At 43.8% G+C, this 20,894-nt stretch overlaps 1 protein-coding gene across 37 annotated transcripts in view; it reads right to left on the minus strand.

Annotated features, from left to right (window-relative positions):
* The window catches only part of RIMS1 (regulating synaptic membrane exocytosis 1), a 333,844-nt gene that overhangs the window by 308,506 nt on the left and 4,444 nt on the right, over nt 1-20,894 (minus strand). For 9 of the 37 annotated variants that reach the window (XM_035322691.1, XM_035322679.1, XM_035322686.1 and 6 more), the window contains exon 1: nt 13,326-13,824. In XM_035322691.1, the coding sequence (XP_035178582.1) occupies nt 13,326-13,489 (164 nt within the window). In that variant the 5' untranslated portion in view covers nt 13,490-13,824. Of the gene's footprint in view, nt 1-13,325; nt 13,836-20,894 lie in introns of those variants that run through there. The other 28 variants (XM_035322664.1, XM_035322684.1, XM_035322680.1 and 25 more) reach the window with 10 other exon arrangements.

A 20,894-nucleotide genomic window follows, 5' to 3' on the forward strand; every position in this document is an offset into this window, starting at 1 on the left:
TTTCACCAGTGCCAGTTCAGTGGTAATTCACATTGACTAGGTACTACTTCCCTCAGGTAGAGGGAAACGTGCTCTTATCTCATATAGCCATAATACATTGTATGAGAAACAACAGATGCCCAAAGGAAAGAGAGACCCCAAAAATCCCACAGAAGGGATCTGGAGAAAGTGGCAGGCTGTCATACAGGTCTGAAACACAATTAGGTCAGTCAAATGAGCTGAAGCTCTCATAGTTGCTGTGTCCAGCAACGAATCCAGGATGATCCCAGGGCAGCTTCCAGATGAGGAAGCACCTACCCCATGATGTGCCTGAGGGAGGTTAGCACCAGTCAGCTCCCAAAATCTGAGCCTGCTCCTGACCTCTCCTTGTTTAAAGCAGCAACCAGCTTCCCAGCCTTCTCCTCTCACAGCCTTCTCCCTGCCCTCAGTGAAGCTGGGAACCAAAAGTGGGATGCAAAGGCCTAAGCAAAACCATCTGAGGTGTCCTCATGGGCCTCTGCAGACACAACACAGGACTGACAGACGACTCCTCTCCTGGGCGAGAGGGGCCCACCTCAAGTATGAAGGATATTACTGGACTTCATAGATGGTAGCAGACACCTGTGTTCAGACACACCCTATCCTGGGAGAGAAACCACCAGAGGAAGGCTCCCTCTACACCTCTGGTTCCTCCTGCTCCCCCACAAGCAGAGGCAATGCTGTCTGCAGTTGCCACTAGGCAGGGAAACCAGGCACATTGGTCTGATCCAGCTCACTCCTCTCACCCCTCATTCCACCACAACCTGTGCTCTATAGGTCAATGAGAGCTCAAGCACAGCTTCCTTGCTGCCATCAGCTCACCACAGTCATCGTAGACATACCCTCAGTCCCACAGTATTGAAAAATATAAACCTTTGGACTGCTAGATTTAGACCAACCAAGGTAATACAGGGGAAAAAAAAGAAAAAAAAAAAAAAGAAAAAAAAAAAGCTTTCCCATACTCCCATACTCTGTGGCCTCAGTTTTAACCTGGAAGAAATACTACTTTCCCTTTTCTTTCAGGGAAAACCCTTTCAGTTTTCTTGTTCATTCAGTTTTTGGCCTCTGACAAGTGAGTCAAAAGGGTGGCAGTTGCAGAAGTTACTTATTGATTTCCTTGGTTTATTTATGAATGCCAGACATGCAAGTGCCTGTCTTCAAATTTAACACCTGGCATTTAACACTGTTAAGTAAATTGCCAGGAAGATTAGATCCTATCCACCTCTGCAACTTTCACATAACAAGAGAGTTGCCCTCAGAGGAAGTTCATCACCTTTTTGACTACCAGAAGAAGTTCTCAAATTTAGAGGCCCTCCACAAAACCCATATGTGGAAGTTCCGTCTTCTCTACTTGTGCAGTCTCAGTTGACCTCCACTCTTCTACCAGCAGGCTGGAAGGCAAACTCTGCTTTAACCTGAAATACATGCAATAGCAAGCAGAGGGAAAAATAAAAAAGCACAGTATGAGATTAACAGGGTTGTCTTCAAGGGTAATCCCACGTACAACATATTGCAGTAATCCACCTGAAGGTGACAAAAGCTATGTATTACACTGACAAAGTCTTGATTTCATAGAAATAAGGCAAACATTGAAATGCTGACAAAAAATGTATCTGACCATCAGTTCCAGAAGGAGAGAGCTGAAACTATTGCCAAATTGCCAACCCTTTGAAAAATAAGAGGACAAAGCTCCTCAATAATAGTAAGCACTATAATTGTTGCTGTTCTCCTCAAGAGCCTTCCCCCATTTTCACTAATTCTACTTCACCTCAAGGAAACCTCAGCTTATTTATTTTCAATCCCATATTGGATAAACACCAGAAAAGGAAGACTCACATCACTGTGGCCGGATGAAAGGAGCACTGGCACCTGGCATGTAATTAGAACTCCCCAGCTCCTTTTGCACATAGACCATTGAAATCTGCTCAGACAGGGATAAGATTAGAACTTGAAACACTACCACCAGAAGAGGGATGTTAGAGGTGACCAGACCTCTAAATTCACTGCTGATTCCCTGAACTGGTCACTCCGGTCCAAATAGTTCAGTGAAACTTATCTGACAGTGAGTGATATGACTGGTCAAGAGAAACTTTTTAAAGGGAGGATATATCGCTTTAGCATACTGCAGTTTTACCAAAAATTTACCAATTAGATTACACAATATAAACGTGAGAGCTTTTAAATTTAAAACTACAATCAATATCAAATCATCTAAAAACACAAAATAGAAGAATCATAATATGTTAGTGAGGCTCTATATTCTTAGAATAGATTTCACATTAAAAAAAAAAAAATCAATATCTAATTTTGCTCTAAAATATAAGAAAAATGCACTCTGCATTTAATCTCAAAGGAATTTACACACTTTCTACATATACGCCATCAGAATCAATTCATATAACTCCACTATCTCCACCTCCGAGGGAACGCATTTCCTTTCTATTAATACTTAAAAAAAAAAAATTTGGAGAAAACAAAGAAAAACAAAATATATGATTAAGACTGCAGGAAATTAGGGGTATACGAAACAAAAAGTAATTTAAAGAAATAGAGATACACTTTTGTACAGTGATAGATTTTTTTCCCAAGAAACATAGGTAGCTATGCCTTAGCTTCACTTATCTGAATTTTACTTTTTATGCAAAGTTTGGGGAATAATGAAACAGTTACTGAATGCATTCAAGAAAAATGTGCTTCTTTCTACAAAAGAAAAGACTTGCAGGGCAGCATCCCATCTAAGAGACTCAACAACTCTCAAGTCTTACTCCAGTTAACAGATGTGCTTTCGGTGACACTTATTCCGAGGCAGAGATTCATGGAAGTTAATCAAGCTCAGCCCAGGCACAGGACCCCAGCAATACGATTGTTTGCTGGCCCATGGCAGCAACTTGCTTAACTGCGTCACCTGTCACCGTAATAGGACTGCAGGCAGAATTGCTCCCCATTTTCAGCTCCCGATCAAATTTCACCAATGCACTCTGCATATATCAAGCAACACTGAGCAACATAATGTTGCAATTAAAGCCTATAAAACAGCTTGTACATATTTCCGTACGGCCTGGTTCCATATTCTTAGGCACAAGCGCACATACACATATAAAGTCTCTTGTAATTCTCATCCATAAAGTGCAAACCCATTACCCTGATACTTTGCAGGTGGCATCCAGGGCCAAAATCAATAGAGCTAAACTAGGATGATCTAGAGTTCCCATAAATTCTGTCCTTTCTTCCAACTGCCTAGCCTCCTGCACTCGGCACTCCATCAACCACCTGCCTGGCCGTTCGGCATCTACAGCTAAAGACACATCGCTGCGTGGCAGAAGGTTTAACAATATAGCTTATGGTTTTCATGCAAAGTCAGCACTTTTGCAATAAACAACACTACCAAACAGACTTATCACCTACATTAAGTAAAATAATCATAGATTGTTCACGTCCTTTCACAGCTCAAGCTTCTACATTGTTTTCATCCATATCTGTGCAATTTCGTTTAATCGGTACAAAATTTAGCTTCCTGATGTCAAATGTCAAAATGACTCTAAAGTTAATACAGCAAATATGCAAAAGTGCAATGGCTTTATTTTGAAAGTAACTTCACATGAAAAGCTAATTAAAAACCTAGAGAATAATGAATATAAATGAAAAATGACTCTGACTGCTTTCTTAGTACATGCAAGTGCTAAAGAAATTGTATGAAGAAAACAGATTAGAAAGTTAAGCCAGCTATTCTGTCTGGCTTTCCTTAGGTCTTGATGCTTTTTCTAAGACCAATGGAATCCACCAAAAAAAGATATACTAACAAATCATCGCTAGAAAGACATCTAAACATATTCGATCATCCAGTTCAAAAGTGGCCTTTTGTTACATAAACTGCTTCATTGTCATTTCTCTCAGAAGTCCTATTACTAATCATTTGATCTGCGGAACACTGCCACGTGATTAATACATCCTGATGCAAATAGCCCATAGGTAAATCTTCAGGTTGCTTGTATTGTATAGGGCTGTAGGCTTGCTAAGTATCTGGAACAAGAACTATGTACCAATATAAATATTGCAAAATCCTAATTCAAAATCGCTGTTTTGAAGCCTTCTTAGTATATTCAAAGACCTGAGAATGAATATGTATTTTACAAAAATATACATAAAATGCACTATCTATGAAATTCGTCATGCTTGCTATCCTGATAGACCAAACTAGGTTTGTAAGAAGATGCATCTTTTATTAGACCTGCTAGAGTAAGAAGTAGACTGACTTGTAGGTACAGAATTTCTCTGTTTCATCAGTTCAGAGTATGCAGTACTGGTAACCCAGAGAAACACTTTAGAAGATACTTCATGCTTAGATCATCTAAGTATGTGAAGACTTCCATCAGAAATTCTCAGAATAAAGAGAGAACTATTTCTTGGTATAATAGGAGACTTTCTCCACAATATAATAGTATTAGCACCAAAATAGCGTGGTTGGGCTGTGTTGCATTCATAAGAAATGTCCTAATACACTTCACATAATGAAGATTTAAAAGATAGCTCTCAATTAAGGAGCTTAAAGTAAGCATCCGTATACAAGGCATTTAAACCACCATTCTAACTACAAACTGGTCTTTAGATCAAGACCAAAATACAGAAGACACTATTCTTTGGTTACACCACAGATCCTCAAGATTCAAACCAGTCAGTTTGCTAGATCCACCACTGTCTTAATTAAAAAGTATAGCTCTATCTGCTAGGTGCATCTATTCAGTGATGCCAAGAGGGCTTAATATGGGAAAGACTTACCAAAAAAAAAAAAATGGGAGATTCCAAACACTATCCATTTTTATTACAGATATCTGAAAAAAAAAAATAAAATCACACAAACTCCAGTTTTCAGCACTATTAACAATGCTTACCATCTTACCATAGGCACAGTGCGCAAAGTCCTGACACTGAAAATAATAAGACACCTTATGTGAATAAACTCAGACGAGTGCCATAACAGATGTTCTAATTCAGTCTAGAACTGACTGGATACAGCTATTTATTGTGCCATGTCTCTTCACGTCTCTGAAGTGGCGAGTGTATGAATGGTTTTTTGCGTGTCATTATTCTGAAAACTGCAAATAGCTTTTCTTGCCTCTATGATAGTGCCAGAAAGTATATTTGGAACAGGGCTTTCTTGTTTAAAACTCTCTCTGGACATAAGTGTCTGATATGCAATCAAATGTTGAGGATGATTACTTCAGTTGTAAGTACAAAGAATTATAATGCTATCCCATTGCCTTGTGCAAATTGTCTTACCTAAATAATTACGAAAGCACACTGATAGCGGTACTCTTTTCTATTGTTTGTTAAGAAAACTAGAAATAACTCTGAGTAACATTTACTGCCTAGATTCCAAAACTAGACACCACAAACATTGCATAATATACCTGTATTACAAACTTTACCATATCTGTAAAGTTTGTAAAAGGGGATAAACAATTGTAACTCTTAACAAATAGAGATCTGATAAGCTTATCTACATTCTTACAGATCCAATATACGGATCTGACTGGGATAAATCACACCATCCTGGTTAGGTGATAAATCACGACAGAAATTGTCAATTGTATGCAAGTATTAAAAGAAATATATCTAAACCACCCTGAGTTTGTAATTGATTACGTAAGATTTCCATGCAGGTTTTATCAGCACTTGAAATTAGAATCAAGTTGTAGGTTCTCAAGTTTTTTTCCCCCAAAACCTAACTGCATGACAGCATTGTAGTTCCCTGGATGATGAAGAGGCCAAATCTGACTGGAAATTAAAACTGGCAGACACAGGGGGAAACAACCAATGCAGCAAGCACCAGCGGGCAGAGTGAGGAAGAATGTAACAGAGTAGAAATTTTAACTGGCTCTATCTGTTGGCAACCAAAAATAAAATTTTAATTGTCAGTTTCAACTTCAAGCAGAGTTGAAGTTGAGCTGAAGCCCGAATACAAGAGCAGCAAACGTTAAGCCAGTATTTTTTAAATAGCCTTTTCTTAAGGTATTAACTTCAAGTCTTAAAATGTTTGCTAACCTCCTGATGAAGGCTACATGCTACATCTTTGTTAGCTGTTTTCCTGTACCCAAAAATCCTTCACATAAGTCTACAGAAATAAGAGGGCATTGACAAGACCAAGAACTTCAAACGTGCCTTAAGGTTGTTCTCCCCCTCTGAACATTGCTGTTGTACAGGGAAGCAACCAGTGGAAAGGTACCACCCCCTTCTAGGTAAGTAGTATCTTCTACATAATTACTTCTCAGATCTGGATTTATACCAGCCCTGTACTTGGAGAAGTTCCTGTCCAGCAGTCATGTTATTTCATCCAGTCTTTGTCTTCACCCTTCTGCAGGGCACAGATAATGCCCATCATTTCATGGATTCACGGACTTCTAAGTCAGAAAGCATTAGTTACTTTACTTAGGTTACTTCCTACATGACGAAGGCAGGCATGAAGCTTAGGAAGCTTCTTGTGGAAGATCATGCGGAAACACACATGTAAAGAAATAAAGTTCCACAAATTTCAATAAACCTGCTAAAACTGGGGCATAGAAAAGAGCTCTGAATAAAAGTTTGCACTCCAGGCATTCCCAAATTTCAGCACGTAGAGATCCGAAGCCCATTCCTGGACCATGACAGAGATGTTTATCGCTGGCAGTCATCCCCTGTTATCTTCCATTCTTTTGTAGCTTTTAAGGAAGGTCCTACAACTCCGCTCTTGTCTGCTGACAGTCTCCTCCTGCCTTGGTGATGAGATGCTCCTCCAGGAGAACAGTCAACGAGTGCCTTCTAAGTACCTTACCACATAAACAAGTTGTATATACATTTTCACTGCATGTAGTAGCCTCTCGGACTATGCAGGCCACCCTCCTGCTTTAAAATAATGTTATCAGTCCTATGTAATTCCCTGCAAGCCACAAACACCCTCCCTGCAGTCCTGAGCTCACTGCAGTTCTGTCTCCTTTGATGGTAAAAGGAAAGCAAGATTCATGGGACCATGGAAAGAGTAAGAACAGAGGAGGCAGTTTTGGAATTGTTTATCTATTTTATCCTTTAATTCCTTGCTGCCAAATGCACAAGCAGTTCCCAGTACTCTCAATTCCTCTTTTGTCTTCCCAATGGGATTAAAGATAGACTTTAAAATCTTTATCCTAAAGATAGTATAAAGACAGCGTCCTCATGATGCCCTATGACTCTTGCTTTTATTTGTGCAAAGTGGCCCAGTTTCAACAGAAGGGATGAGGAATGATCCTACTTCTCCTTTCCCCAGTGTTTATGGAAGGGGAATCAGCACCAACAGGTTTACACTATCCAGGCAAAGAAGGTCTTGGAACCCTAATTTCTTATTTGGCCTGTAAGTATAATATAAAATAAGGGTGGTAGCATCTGCCACTGTGCTCCAAGCAGTATTTAATGTTTTCTGCCAATGTTAGGTGTGGTCCAAGTGTGAGAAATGGAGACGGAAACAAACTGTCTCCAGGAAACTGGTTAAGAGCACAAGCCTCCCAGCCAATCTGTTAAGCTTCAGTTACGCAGCGTGGTGGTTTTACCCTGCTGGGCAGCTGAACGCCACCACAACCCCTCTCTCACTCCCCATCCTCAGAGGAACAGGGAAGAAAATACAGTGGAAAGGGCTCAAGGGTTGAGATAAGGACAGAGAGATCACTCAACAATTATCATCACAAGCAAAACAGACTCGGTTATTTATATAATTTATTGCCTATCACTAGCAGACTAGAGCAGTGAGAAACTAAAAACAGACCAAAAACACCTTTCCCCCCATCCACCCTCTTCCACCTCCTCCTCCCAAGCAGCACAGGGGAACGGGGAATGGGGGCTATGCTCAGTCCCTGATGCTTCATCTCTGCTGCTCCTTCACGGTCACTCTCTGCCCCTGCTCCCTGTGGGGTCCCTCCCACGGGATGCCGTCCTTCCCAAACTGAGCCTGAGGGTGCTGCCCACAGGCAGCAGCTCTTCAAGAACTGCTCCAACACAGGTCCCCCATGGGCTGCAGCTCCCCCCAGATCCCCTGATTGTAAGCAGAGATTCCAACCAAAGGCTTCAGGATTTGGCAGCCCCAAGAAGTGACTCCAGTATTCCTATTGACTCTAGCAAGCTCAATCCTACTAAAATCAAGTTTGCACACCACACCAGATGGCCCAAATAGGCTGTTAGGATAACCTTCTCCCTAATTATTAACTGTTACTCTCATGACAGTTCTTGAAATAACCTTCTCAAGATCTAGGAAGCCTTTGAGTACCTGGTAGCTTCTCTACTAGAGCTACTCAACTAGAGTTACAATAGTACAAGGAAACTCCTGCATGCCTGTTTCCAATTATTGCCAATATCTTGAAGAACAATCTTTTTTGCATTCTTGTTAAATCCCATCATAGGAGTAGCAAGAGCTTTTGTCCCCTCTTACAGTTGCTTTAGGAAAGACTGTCATCGTAATTAGGAAGCTTCTTTCTAAGTTGGTTTGATGAAATTCATCTAAAGCTGAGTCATAGCTGTTCCCCACTTGATAAGCTATTTTTCCACAAGAACTGGAGAAGAGTACTCCGGCCATCCCAGTGTACGACCCTTACGGACTCTGAGAGTCCCCAACAGGACAGAACTGGAACTCAACTCTCCGTGTTGACATCTGCCATGCTTTGTGCTCAGTACCAGCTAACCCTCTGAGATAAGGCACGCAAGTGCACACAGGCAAACTTCTGCTTCAGAACATCCACAGAAGTGTATACACAGTTCTGCGATTTGCCAGTGATTGACATTGGCTGTGCATTGGTTGGTGGTGTTTCACTTTAAGGTACCTCATACCCACAAACAACATGGTTGTCTCAGGCTGTCTAGCATTTGAATATACACTTGAAACTTTTAATACATTTTTCTTGGAAAATGGTGTGATTGGTTTTTTTTTTTAGTATTTGCAAATGACTGTTTCTCTCCTTATTGAAAACTTTCCTTCTCGTTCAGCCCCACAATTTGTTAGTCACACCAGAGTCACCCATTGCTCAACATCTCACACGAACCTCTTCTCTTTCAGTTGTAGTGCTACCTACCACGTCAAACAGGAAAAATGTCTCCAAAGTGAATTAGTCCGCAGAGGAGGCCATAGTACATCCTACCACTGTCCTTCACAAATTGTTACACATACAGGAGCAATGGATGCCTGGGTCTGGAAGGTGAAGCTCCAATTGAGAGTTGCTAGAGGCTAGTCAGAGACACACAAAACCTGGTAAAACCAGCGTGAAGCTGGAGCGAGGAGGACTTCCCTCCTTGTCCTCTGGCATTCAGTACTTCAAACTTTTTTCGCTCTCCTAGAAGAGGCTACATTAACAGCCCTGGGTACCCAGATGCATGTAACATGAGAGCAAGGGAGTTTCTCTGCAGAGAGCACTTTCTGTTAAGCTCATTATCAAGTTAGGCTCCTGGGCCCATACACTTTTCTCTGTACAGCAAGCCAAAATCCTGTATTATAACAACATAGCAGTTCTCTAGGACTCAATTTCTTCAGACTGAGAAGCGCACTGAGCTTAGGCAACCACCTCCTAACCATGAGGCTTTTTCACCTAGGGCAGCCAGAAGCAGTAGCACTGCCTGCCACCTACATGTTAGGAGAGTGGCCACTGCTGTGACATTATTTTTGAGTTGAGTTCACGTTCGGCTCTTTCACGGGGCGTAAGCACATGACAACATAGTTTGTGACTCTCAAACAGGCTTAGGGATAACACAAACAGCAAACTTCTTAACAGCAGCTAAGTGCCTGCATATGCCCTGGACAAAGACGACACACAGCTTCTCTCAGGTGCACCATTACACAAAGATCTGTGGACTGCACTCAAGGTGCCTCGATTTCTTCTTAGTGTGAGGTAACCATTGAAGTGTCTGTGTGGATTTGAGCCTCCAGTGCTATTTGAGCCTCCAGGCTGGGACTGCACTCCATTGCATGACGGCATGAACATGCTCTCAGAAGCACCTAGTGACATGGTACAAAAATGCAGAACTTGCCTTCACATGTAAAGAAACTGAAAAGAAATTGAAATTACAATTTCAAAGGCAACTGGTTATTATCAATAAAATGGTCTTCGTGCCAAGGTGCAGCTGTTCATAAAAAAGCAAAAGGGGGAATTTTCACAAAAGCCTTAACTCCTCAAACATGTCGCTCCATGGTATCCACAGATCACAGGATTCCAGAATGTAACCACACTCCAGAGCAAGCCCAGAAATCACGGCATTGCCCTGCTGCCAGGCTGGCACGCTGCAGTACGTGCTGATGTCAGCAGGAACTGGCAGCAAGGTTTTACAAGAAGGCTTTTAGCTCAGTCAGAAACAGAGCTCGGGAAGACAGAGAGGGACAGACCTGGAGGAGGAGAGGGACAAGACCTCTTTACTGACAACCCTAATCTCTTCCACTTCTGAAATCCATAGAATCTACACAAAGAAACACCTCAATTTCCCTTGGACCCACAGCGTGACAACCATCATCTGAGGAATACAGTAGTCTGAGCAGTAATTGTTCCTTACAGTTTTCTGCTATGAGGAAAGCTGGAAAGGAAAATACGAACCGTGTTTTAGAAACTTGTATTGCTATCAGGACATCCAGAACAGGCAAGAAATGCTGCACCCTTTTTAGCCCTCATGATTCATGAGACAGTGTGAACCAGACCTCTGCTGAGCCCAGGACTGTATGCAGCCTAGTTTGCAACACAGATCAGCTTCACTTTCAGGGGACGTTCCAGATCTGTATGTGGGTGTTACAGAAGGAAACATTTCTCTGCCAGGTGGTTTGACATGAAAACCGGTGGCTGCTTTCCTGAGACATTCAGAAAATTAGAACAACTTTTACTGAAGATAATAGGATTGGATAGCGATGATGTATGACTTTTGTAATATAGCTGTGTCATCTGTATAGCGTCACTGTGTATTTGTAACAAGCCTCTACAAAATTGTGGGAGTAAATTTTTGTCTTGAAACCCAGCCTACAGAGGTTACTCTCTGGAAAGACATGTCCAACTCTTGTCCCAGAAGGGAATTAAGTGCTCAGCATATAGAAAATGTAAATGATCTCAAAATGTAGTGGTTCTCTTTAAAGTTCAAGTCACAATCCATATGACAACTACATGCTGTGACCTCATTTCTGTAAGCCAACTATATCACTAAAGTAAGTATATAGGTTTGTAAGTTTCCCAATGTGCTTTCAGTTAATTTCTGGCTCTTTATTTAAAGAAATAAGATGTATTTAAAATCACAGTTTCTCAGGCCTAGACAGTTATTGCCACAAATTAAAAGCAACTGTTATATGAAATAAGCTTTTAAGCATCACAAACCTTTGAAGATACTATCAAGTAACTTCAAGCTGAATTTACAAAGTGCATTTTTTTTTTTTTACCTCTTCTAACAATTATATTTAAAGTATCCCAAATTCATCTAGTGAAACTGCTGAAGATTCTCAAAATCTTATTAAAAAAAAAAAAAAAGTATCAGCCCAGAATGTAGAAATGCCATTATGAAAGAAAAGCAGAACTAAGAAAAGGAAAAAAAAAAAAAAGAGGAAAGAAAATTTATCCTCTACCCCATGTTAACAAGAATAGGGCTGAGAAATTACCATCTCTACCGACAAAAGTTCATTCTTGCAGTGACTGTGAGATTTATAGTATTGCTCTACAGCATCATCACAGGACCAGTAATCTTCTTCACGGAATAAAAGCTAAATATTTATAGGGAGGTAGCTGTGCTGGAGGACAAGGAACTGGAGAAGGATAAATGTAGCTTCAAGCCTTTGAACTACTTGGCTATTTAATTTTCTTCCGATAAATAGAATCTAAAGAGGAATCCTTCACTCACGTTTCCCCACATTGACTGATACAATGTGTCTGCACAAAACATCCTTCCTACCACCCCAGCTCAAAGACAAACCACACCCCAAGCGTAAGGAGCAGCAAGCTGAGCTCTTGGTCTGGGACTGAGACCCGAACACCGCAACCCCAGCCTTCAGACCCTCTCCTAGGCAAGAGGCGACGCTAGCAGCTGGGCCTCAGTATTTGCTGTATTAGCTCTGCAAAAATTCAGAGCCCGGCACTGATGAGAAAGGGCAGAGCCGGCGACACAATGAACCGCTGTCCCCGCTTCGTCACGCGCGGTGTGCGGGGCACCAGTTAGGAGCCTGTGGGGATTTGGCATTTCCATCAGCTCGAGGCAGCCACGGGGAAGAGCTGGAACCCACACCGTTCGAGCGGGTATTTCCAAGGCTGCCAAAAGAAACACCCAGATTATGTCACACCTTCCGAGCATCCCTTCCAGAGGCGTACATGCAATTAGCGGGCGGTGAGGTAAGGCTACACCTCCCGTGGCAGGGAGGGCCTGGGTCACACAGGAGCTCTGCGCATATTCCAGTCACCCACCCTCCCATTCCCCTCACGAGGCGAACAGGCCCGAGGGGAAGTCAGGAGGGGAGGAATCCTGCCTCTCCCGCCTCAGGCCACAGCTTCAATCCGTTTATTCCCCTCTCTCACAGCATGAGATTTGGTACACGGATGGAGGAGGCTACAAGCTGCGGCCACACGCGTCGCTCGGCAGGGATGGGGCGGTGGGCACCCGAAGCCAAACATGGCACCCAGCGACACCCAGCTCCCCTCCGTCCCGCCAGCACGCAGCCTGCCCCTCGGCGACGGCTCACTACGGGTGGCCTCCGTGTAGCTAATTACGGCCGTATCGCTAATTACAATGCCTCGCCGGCCCCCACAGAGAGCTGCCTCGCCGGGAGCGGGCGGGCGGCGGAGCGGGGCGCGGCGCTGCCCGTCGGGGCGGCCATTTGGGGCCACCCGGGGCGGCCATTTGGGGCCGGGGGGGCAGGCGCCTCACCCCCCGCCTCGGGAGCCATCCGAGGCCGATCCAGGCGGGGGCAGCACGGCGGCTCCTCCGGTAAGCAGGGAAACCCCACCCAGCGGCCCCTCCTGGAAGAGGCGGGGTTGCGGGGACCCCAAAGGGATCCCACCTCGCCCCTCGCCCCCGTGTCGGGCTTTCCGCCCGCCCCCTGGGGGCGGGGAGGGCCGCCGTCCCGCTCCGTCCCGCGGCGCCGGGCTGCCCCCGCCGGGGGAGGACAGCGGGGCGAGGGGAGCTGATGGGGCGGGCGGCAGCGGGGCTCCGCGGAGAGGGGTCCCCGGGGGGCAGCCCCCCGGGCAGGGCGAAGCCACCCCCCCGGGCACCGGGTGGCCCCCGCGGTGGCGGCGCCCGCTGCCGCCCGGCGGCGATGGGCTGCATGAATGAGCGGCTGGGTGAATGAATGACTGGCGTCTGCTTACTTGAGCATGGCCTCTTCTTTCTCTTCCTCTTCTTTCTGCCGGTCCATCACGGCCATAATAATGTTCCTCTCCTCCTCCGTCAGGTGGCTCAGGTCGGGCAGCTCCTGCATCGGGGGGGGCACCGTGGGTGGGCGAGGGCCGCGGGGCCCCACCGAAGAAGACATTTTCCTCCTCGCCTCTCCCTTTACACCTTCTACCTTCGCCCGGCAAACCCAGCCAGCCTCTCCTCCGCCCCCTTCACAGTGTAGTCCTCCGAGCAGCAGCAGCGGCGGCAGCAGCCGGCAGCTCTCTGGCAGCAGCGGAGGAGGAGGCGGAGACCCAGCCTTTCATGGTTGCTCGCATCCCCCCCAGCCCGGCTCCCGCTGCTGCTCGCTCCCTCCCTTTTGTCTCCGCGGCTCCGGGCAGCTCGGGGGCCGCCGCCCGCAGCCCAGCCCAGCCCTCCCGGCGGGGGCCGTGCGGGGCGGGGGGCGCCGCGGGGCGGAGGGTGCCCGGGGGCGGAGGGCGGGTGCTGCCGCCGAAACGCTCGGCGGCTGCGAGCCTGGCGCCGGGAGGAGGGAAGGGGGGGATCTGGGGCCGCTGAGGCGGAGCCCGTGACAGGGAACGGGGCCGACGGAGCCTCTCGGCCGCGCCTCCCGGCTCCCCGGGTGCGCCTCGAGGCAGGCCTGCGGGGTGTGCGGCTGCCCGCCGGGGGCCGGGACCACCCCTGGGAGCCGGGCGGCCCCTCGGTGCTGAGGGAGTCCCGCGGGGGGCTGAGGGAGCCGTGGGCATGGTGGTGGCCGGGCTGCCCCAGCCCCGGCTGTGGTCCTGTGGCCCCCAGCCCACACCTGGTCCCATAACCATCCACCAGCCCCTCCTTGTGATCCTGCACTTCACGGAGCTTGACTCTGTTCAGTCACACACCTTGACTCGAGGGAACGGAGTCAAGCTGTGACAGGGGAGGTTCAGGTTGGATATCGGGAAAAGGTTCCTCACCAAGAGGGTGGTCGCACACTGGAACAGGCTCCCCAGGGATGTAGTCATGGCACCAAACCTGACAGAGTTTAAGTGTTTGGACTATTCTCTCAGTCATATGGTCTGAATTTTGAGGTAGACCTGTGTGGAGCTAGGAGTTCACTCAATGATCCTTGTGGGTCCCTTCCAACTTGGGATATCCTGTGATACACTTGAGCAGTTTCTTCATATGCTTCTTACAGCAAGTGGCACCTGTGCCAGGGGTTCCTTTCGTGCCTCGCTGAGAGTGGTGTGTGCTCTCGGCTCTATCCATCAGACCAATTTTTTCACAGCTGGGACCCTCCAACATGGCCATGAAACATGCCACAGTGCCTTGGTCAGTTGGGAGGAGACAATAAACAAAATATCACTTCTAGACAGGGGTAGCTTGCCTACCAGTTTCTAACCTACCAGCTCTGAGTAACGTGATTTTGGGTAGCTGGTAATCAACACAACAGTCCTTTTCTAGAGGAGATCGCCTGCGTGTAATCCACTGGTCTGAAACTCCTTCGTATAGCTCTGAAGAGCCCCTTGTTCAAGCATGCCTATCTGAGAACAAAATCATTCAGGCTACTTGGACACACAAAGCTGAAATATAGAGAAAACCACACTCTCAAATAAAATGTGAACTACTACTAACGCATGCTGACGCTTAAGACCTCTCGGTCACACTTCTGTCGAGGTCACAGCATGGAAACAGCTCTGGTTTCTAGAGAGATCGTCTGATGGGCACGAACCAGAAAGAAAAAAAAAAAAAAAAATCTATGCTGGCAGTGCTCAATGCTTCCTGCTGCCAAACTTGCTGGGTTTGCAACAGGGAGAGGGACCAGCTTTCAGCCAGCCACACTAATACCTCTCTCACAATTCTGAGAGCTATGAACCTTCACGACCCTTTGAATTTGAGCGGAATTACTGTGGCCATCTGTTTGTATCCCCCCAAGAAACTTTCTGCAGGAAACAATTTGATAACATGCATTACAAAGAAAAAATAAGCGCTGCTGTGACCACCAGAACTTTTGAGTGATAATGTCTATGTTCAGCCTTTTCCATCCAACTCAGAAAGGGAAGTCTCAACTGTTCCAGCACATGAAGGAAACTGAAACTTGAATGACCAACAGATGCCTCAGAACAGATTAAAGTGGTGTTAATAAGTAAAGCACTATAGAGGGCTGGTAAATAGCATTATGTCACACTCAGTTAAAGACACAGACTCTCCACTATGTTGTGTGATGATTTCTCATGGGGTCTGGCCACATAGTCTGCTAGACATAGTCCTACCCACTGCTATACATAGTCCTCAGAGCTGATCAATAAAATCACTTTCTGCCATCTGCAACCAGCAGATACAACCTGAGCAGCTGAGTATCAGAAACAACTAAAACATGAAATATCTGCAATGGAAATACAAGGTTTAATGCTTATGTTGTTATAGATGCATAGGTAGTCAGTCCTTCAGATATCCCGAGCCTGCACATGCCATATAAAAGATGTAGCTCAAGTAACTGGAAGAACTAATTCATTGGAGCAGTGGCCCTAGTGTCTGAGAGTTACAGCTTTAAGGCCAACCTGAAAGAGTACTTAAGGTCTAAGACTATAAGACCCAAGTGTCTCCATAATAATTTTAGAGAGAAAATATTACATGAGGTTAAGTTTCCCTACTCACCTTTCTGCTTATTAATTACTGACACAGTCATGTATATGTCTGTTCTGTATTACTTTGTTAATTGCTGTATGCTGGGTCAAGCACATGGATTCTAACTGCTGTGTGTGAAATACCAAATAAATACAAAGGATATAAGGGGACTTTTTATATAGTTTCTCATAACTTAAAAAGGAAAATAAAGGAAAATATGAAAGTTCTTGCAGAGTAATACTTAAAAAAAAAAAAAAAAAAAAAAAAAAAAAAAAGGAAGTTGGAGTGTGGGGTTGCACCAAGCACCAGTTTTATTATTGTGAATAAAATTATGTTACTGAAAAGCACAACATCATCGAACTGTTTAGGTTGGAAGGGGCCTCTTGAGATTATCTAGTCCAGCCTCCCTGCTCAAGCAGAGTCAGCTAGAGCAGGATGCTTAGGACTGTTCCCAGTTGGGTTTTGAATATCTCCAAGGATGGAAATCCCACAACCTATCTGGGCAATTTATTCCAGTGTTCAGCCACTCTCACATTATAAAACTGTTTCCTGTTATTCAAACCAAATGTCCTGCATTTTAGATTGTTACCATTACCTCTTGTCCTGTCACTGGACACCACTGACAAGAGCGTGGCTCCATCTTATGTCAACCCCCCTATCCGATATTCATTCACATTGCTGAGATCCCCTTCTGGGGGATGAGCCTTCTGTGCTGAACAGTCCCAGCTCTCTCAATCTCTCTACATATGAAAGCCCCAACCCTTTATCCATTTTCATGGCTCTTTGCTGGACCTGCTCCAGTGCATCTGTGCTCTTCTTGTACTGGGGAACCCAGAACTAGACCTAGCACCCCAGATATGGCTTCAACAGAGCAGAAGGGAAGAGTCACCTCTCTCAATCTGCTAGCAATGCTTTTCCTGATGCCTACAATGTCTTAGGCACAACAAATGATTTTGCATGTTTTTATGCATTTTTGCACCAAAAAAAAAAAAAAAGTTTCCTAGAGAGAAATATAGAACAAAAGCATAAAACTTACCTCACTTTTCACCAAGCTGCCTGAAGAGACTCTGTTCTTAATGCTAAGTACTTCAAACCCTGAGTGTCCATTTTCTTGTGTGCTCACGTTTGCTTTGTAAAGATGAAATATTTAGCATGGTCATCCAACCAAAGATGCATGGAAAGCTGAGTCTGCTTGAATACAATATATCCTGAAGCTCTGAAGAGAATTGAAGCCTTGAAGAGCCTTGAAGAGGATTTTGTTGCCTGTTTAGTAAGAATGCCCTCTACCTGGTAACATCCAAATTCTTGTCACTGACAGGCATCCTATTAACTCAATTTCTCTGAAGTCCTATATAGCAAAGACTGCTGTGAAATCTAGAAATGGTACATGAATACAGGCATCACAACGTATCAGGTAAACTACTTTCCTAAACTTTGGTGTCTTGAGAAGCCAACAGCTGTCATGGAATCTGTGATGAAAACCCATACTTGTGCTCGTTCCTACTAAACGAAAGTTATGAAGCCTTCAGTTGTTTATCTACCATTTCAATTTATAATGTTTCTTCATGAAAAACTTCCCATGAATTAAAATCTTCCATGAATTACTAAAATGGATAATATTTATTTGTGTTGCACTAACAAGTTCAGCCTCAGTTGTCAAAAAAATGAAACTGACTTGCCACCTTTTTGAGAATCTCGAGGCTTGAGCAGATAATTTTGCTGCGAAGTTGGCATCCCATAGAAAAAAAAAAATTGACTAATCATCAAACTTATTCAGAAGAATGACTATGCAAGTTGGGCTACTTTGGAAAAACGTTAAGCTAAATTTGGCAAGGGCACCGAATATTTAATAAGAGAACACAGGTGGGAAGTTACCAGGGGAATCATTCTCTAAATTCATGAAAAACATTTTTCATTCACCTTTCCATAACTTTCCAGTGAACTAAATGTAGTAATATTTTTAGTCAAAACCCACAAAAGTCTTAGCTGAATACCAAAGAAGCTAGTGGCATTTTGTAATGATCACTCCAAATATATGATCCAGTGAGTCAATGGTTTCATAATACATGTTTTAGGGAAGAACCTTCAGACCACTGAGCCTAACTGATAGCTTAAGAGCATCTCTGAACTTTTTAATTTCTAGTTCTCAGAGATCTTTGTCCTAAGTATTACTGGAAGTTAAGAAAATTTTATATTTAGGGATCCATCTCTTCTTTTGAAAAAAAAAATAAATTAATTAAAAAAATATCTATCCATAACAGTAGAGAATTAAAATTTTGCTTTTTGAGGGGGACTGTAGTAAAATCTTCAGATATTTCAGACATCGATGCTTGTAATAGACGCACCCATGCTGTACATACATTTGTGGTTTTTTTAAGTGTTACCACTGAAATTTCACTGTATACTTGGTTTACATACAGGACTCACCCCTCCAGAGTATATTCACAAACTACCCCTACATCTGGTTTCATTTTTCACAGCTCCAAGCGTCCACTGTGACCACTTTATACATGCATCTTTGATCACACCACATCATACCTCATTCAGGGCCATTCATTCCTAAGCCTTTAATCTTCTCCTTCTCCATTCATACATACGAACAGAGATACCGATGAGTGTGCAGGACAGATGCATACTTCATTTATGGTTCCAGTTCTCCTTCACCCTTAGGAACTTTCCTTCTCCCCCGTATCTTCCTTGCAGACTGTAATAAGGCAATGTTCTACATTTCTCAATTCCACTGATACTTCCTTTTCATTTTTTATTTTTTTTTTTCATTAGCCCAGCTGTTAGCAGTCAAGACTGTCTGTTTTCTTGCTGGAGGCAAGCTGAAAGAAGAGACTGGAAACAAACAATTCAGAGGGTTTTGCTGCACGTTCCTTCCCTAGAAGTGTGGTGCTCTTTGTCAGGCTCATGGGAGACTGGGGATAATGAAAGCTGCAGAAGAGTTTTCAGTCAGTTCGAGTGGGTTTGATGTTTGAGGGCAGTCATGAAGGATGAAATACCCTGTAGTATCATGGTCTCAAAGTCATTTCTCACAATAGGTTAGTAGAAGTGGGGCACTGTGACTTCTCTCTCACGCAAGAAGCAGTTGAAGGAATTTAAAAACTTCAAAGAGAGTCCAAAATCACAGCAAACTCTGTTTTATTAACAAATCATGATGTTCAAGAGCAGTTCTTTATTTTGGTGTCTGACTCGCGATTTTTCATTTCTTAAAGTTTGGAGGTACTGCAGTATTTCAAGAGAGAAGAAGGTCACAACTAGCTCTAGCATGAGAAGAAATGAAATCAGTCCTTTTCAAGGCAGCCTAAAACCACTAGAAAAAAAGAGTTCATTTCGGGTAGGGATTTCAGGAGCTGTTCTGGACAGGATTTGTTATTACGTGTAATTTCATAATGAGTGCCTGCATACTGCATACTTAAAAAAGACAGAAGCCTTGGTCTTTTTTAAAATATATAAATATATAAAAAATAGCACTTCCATCAGCGGCAAACTTCATGGAGCCTCCTTTTGGATGACAGCTTTGGATTCTCTTGTGTCAAATAATGCAGCTGATTTTACACTTTCACCTGTTCTGTAGTAGGTGCACAAATCAGAGCATCCTTTATCTGGGTGCTGATTTTCATTAAGTCTGCAGGAGCTCAGCGGTTTAGACCTTTCCCTTTTTTTTCAGGCTCATTTGAAATTGGTCAAAAGATTCAACTGTTGTTGCTGGAGAACTGGCAGAAAAACAGTGTGATTGCATAGCTTGGTTTCCTTAAAAAACAGACTAGAAGCTCTGTCCCACCCCCATAGGTCTCCAATTATTCCCTTTGCTCTTCTCAGTTCCCTCCTGTTTAGCTGTGTATTTCTGGCATGGCAGTTTCCAGAAAATCATCCCATCCTTCAGGTGCAGCTTGCCAAAATTGCATAAACAGGAACTGTCACCTGCCTCCTCCATGACATGATGCTTCTCTATGTGCAGCTCCAAATCATAAATCCTTTTAGGTGCAATAGTGCATTTGCAAACTCCTGTCTGATTTGAATCTATAATGAGCTGGTTCTTATGTCACTCTGACTACTTTCCAAATGTGATTGTTAATATTTAGAAATGCCAACAAGGTTATAAGTAAAACGACATTTCTGAAACACTAAGATCAGTTTGCATTTTTACTTCTTTAACTAGAAAGAAGTGCAAAAATGATGGAACTGTTCCCACAGTCCCCTGGGGGAAAAAAAAAAAAAAAATCACCCACTTTTCTTTGTCTTCTGGACATATCTAAATTTGGTAACGCAGGCAGATTCAACCCCATTCAGTTCAGGTGAACTCTGCATAAGGCCACAGCACAGAAGGACCGTAAGTTTGTAATATCTTTTTACATCTGTCAGATAGGCTGAGAAGCGTTATGGCTCAGACAGAGGAAACCAAAACCCAATGCTCTTAGTCAGCAATCTGGCAGTTGGAAAAACAGTGATTCAGTTCAAGCGTTGAAGTAACACAACATTTTCTATAATTACGGGCCATATCTTTTTGGAATAAGAATTTTATTGTTGCTCCAGTTGTTCTGCTGAACAGTTCTAACATAATTAGTAAAGTAGCCCTCAGATATAATGAATATGTTGTCTGCATTATAATATATAGAGATTTTTTAATGTATTTGCTTCCAATTAAAGTATCTTACCATTATTTTTGCTCCAAAAGAAAATCTTTTTAAAGTCTTGAATATTTTACACTATGATTGCAGCAGAGAGTGCAGCAGGGGAAAGATCTAAATGATCTAAATCATCACATGAACAGTGCCTAGCACACTAATGCTGTGCATGTCACCAGAAGCCCTACAACAGCTGCCAGCAGCCCTGAAATACTCTTGTGAAGAGAATCCAAGAAACTCCTGCTGTTTTATCAAGCCTGATTGGCAGTAAACACCTGATTCCCCAGACATGCTGTAAAGAAGCAGCAGGTAAGA

Source organism: Oxyura jamaicensis, chromosome 3, assembly GCF_011077185.1.
Source record: "Oxyura jamaicensis isolate SHBP4307 breed ruddy duck chromosome 3, BPBGC_Ojam_1.0, whole genome shotgun sequence".
NCBI classification, from domain to species: Eukaryota; Metazoa; Chordata; class Aves; order Anseriformes; family Anatidae; genus Oxyura; species Oxyura jamaicensis.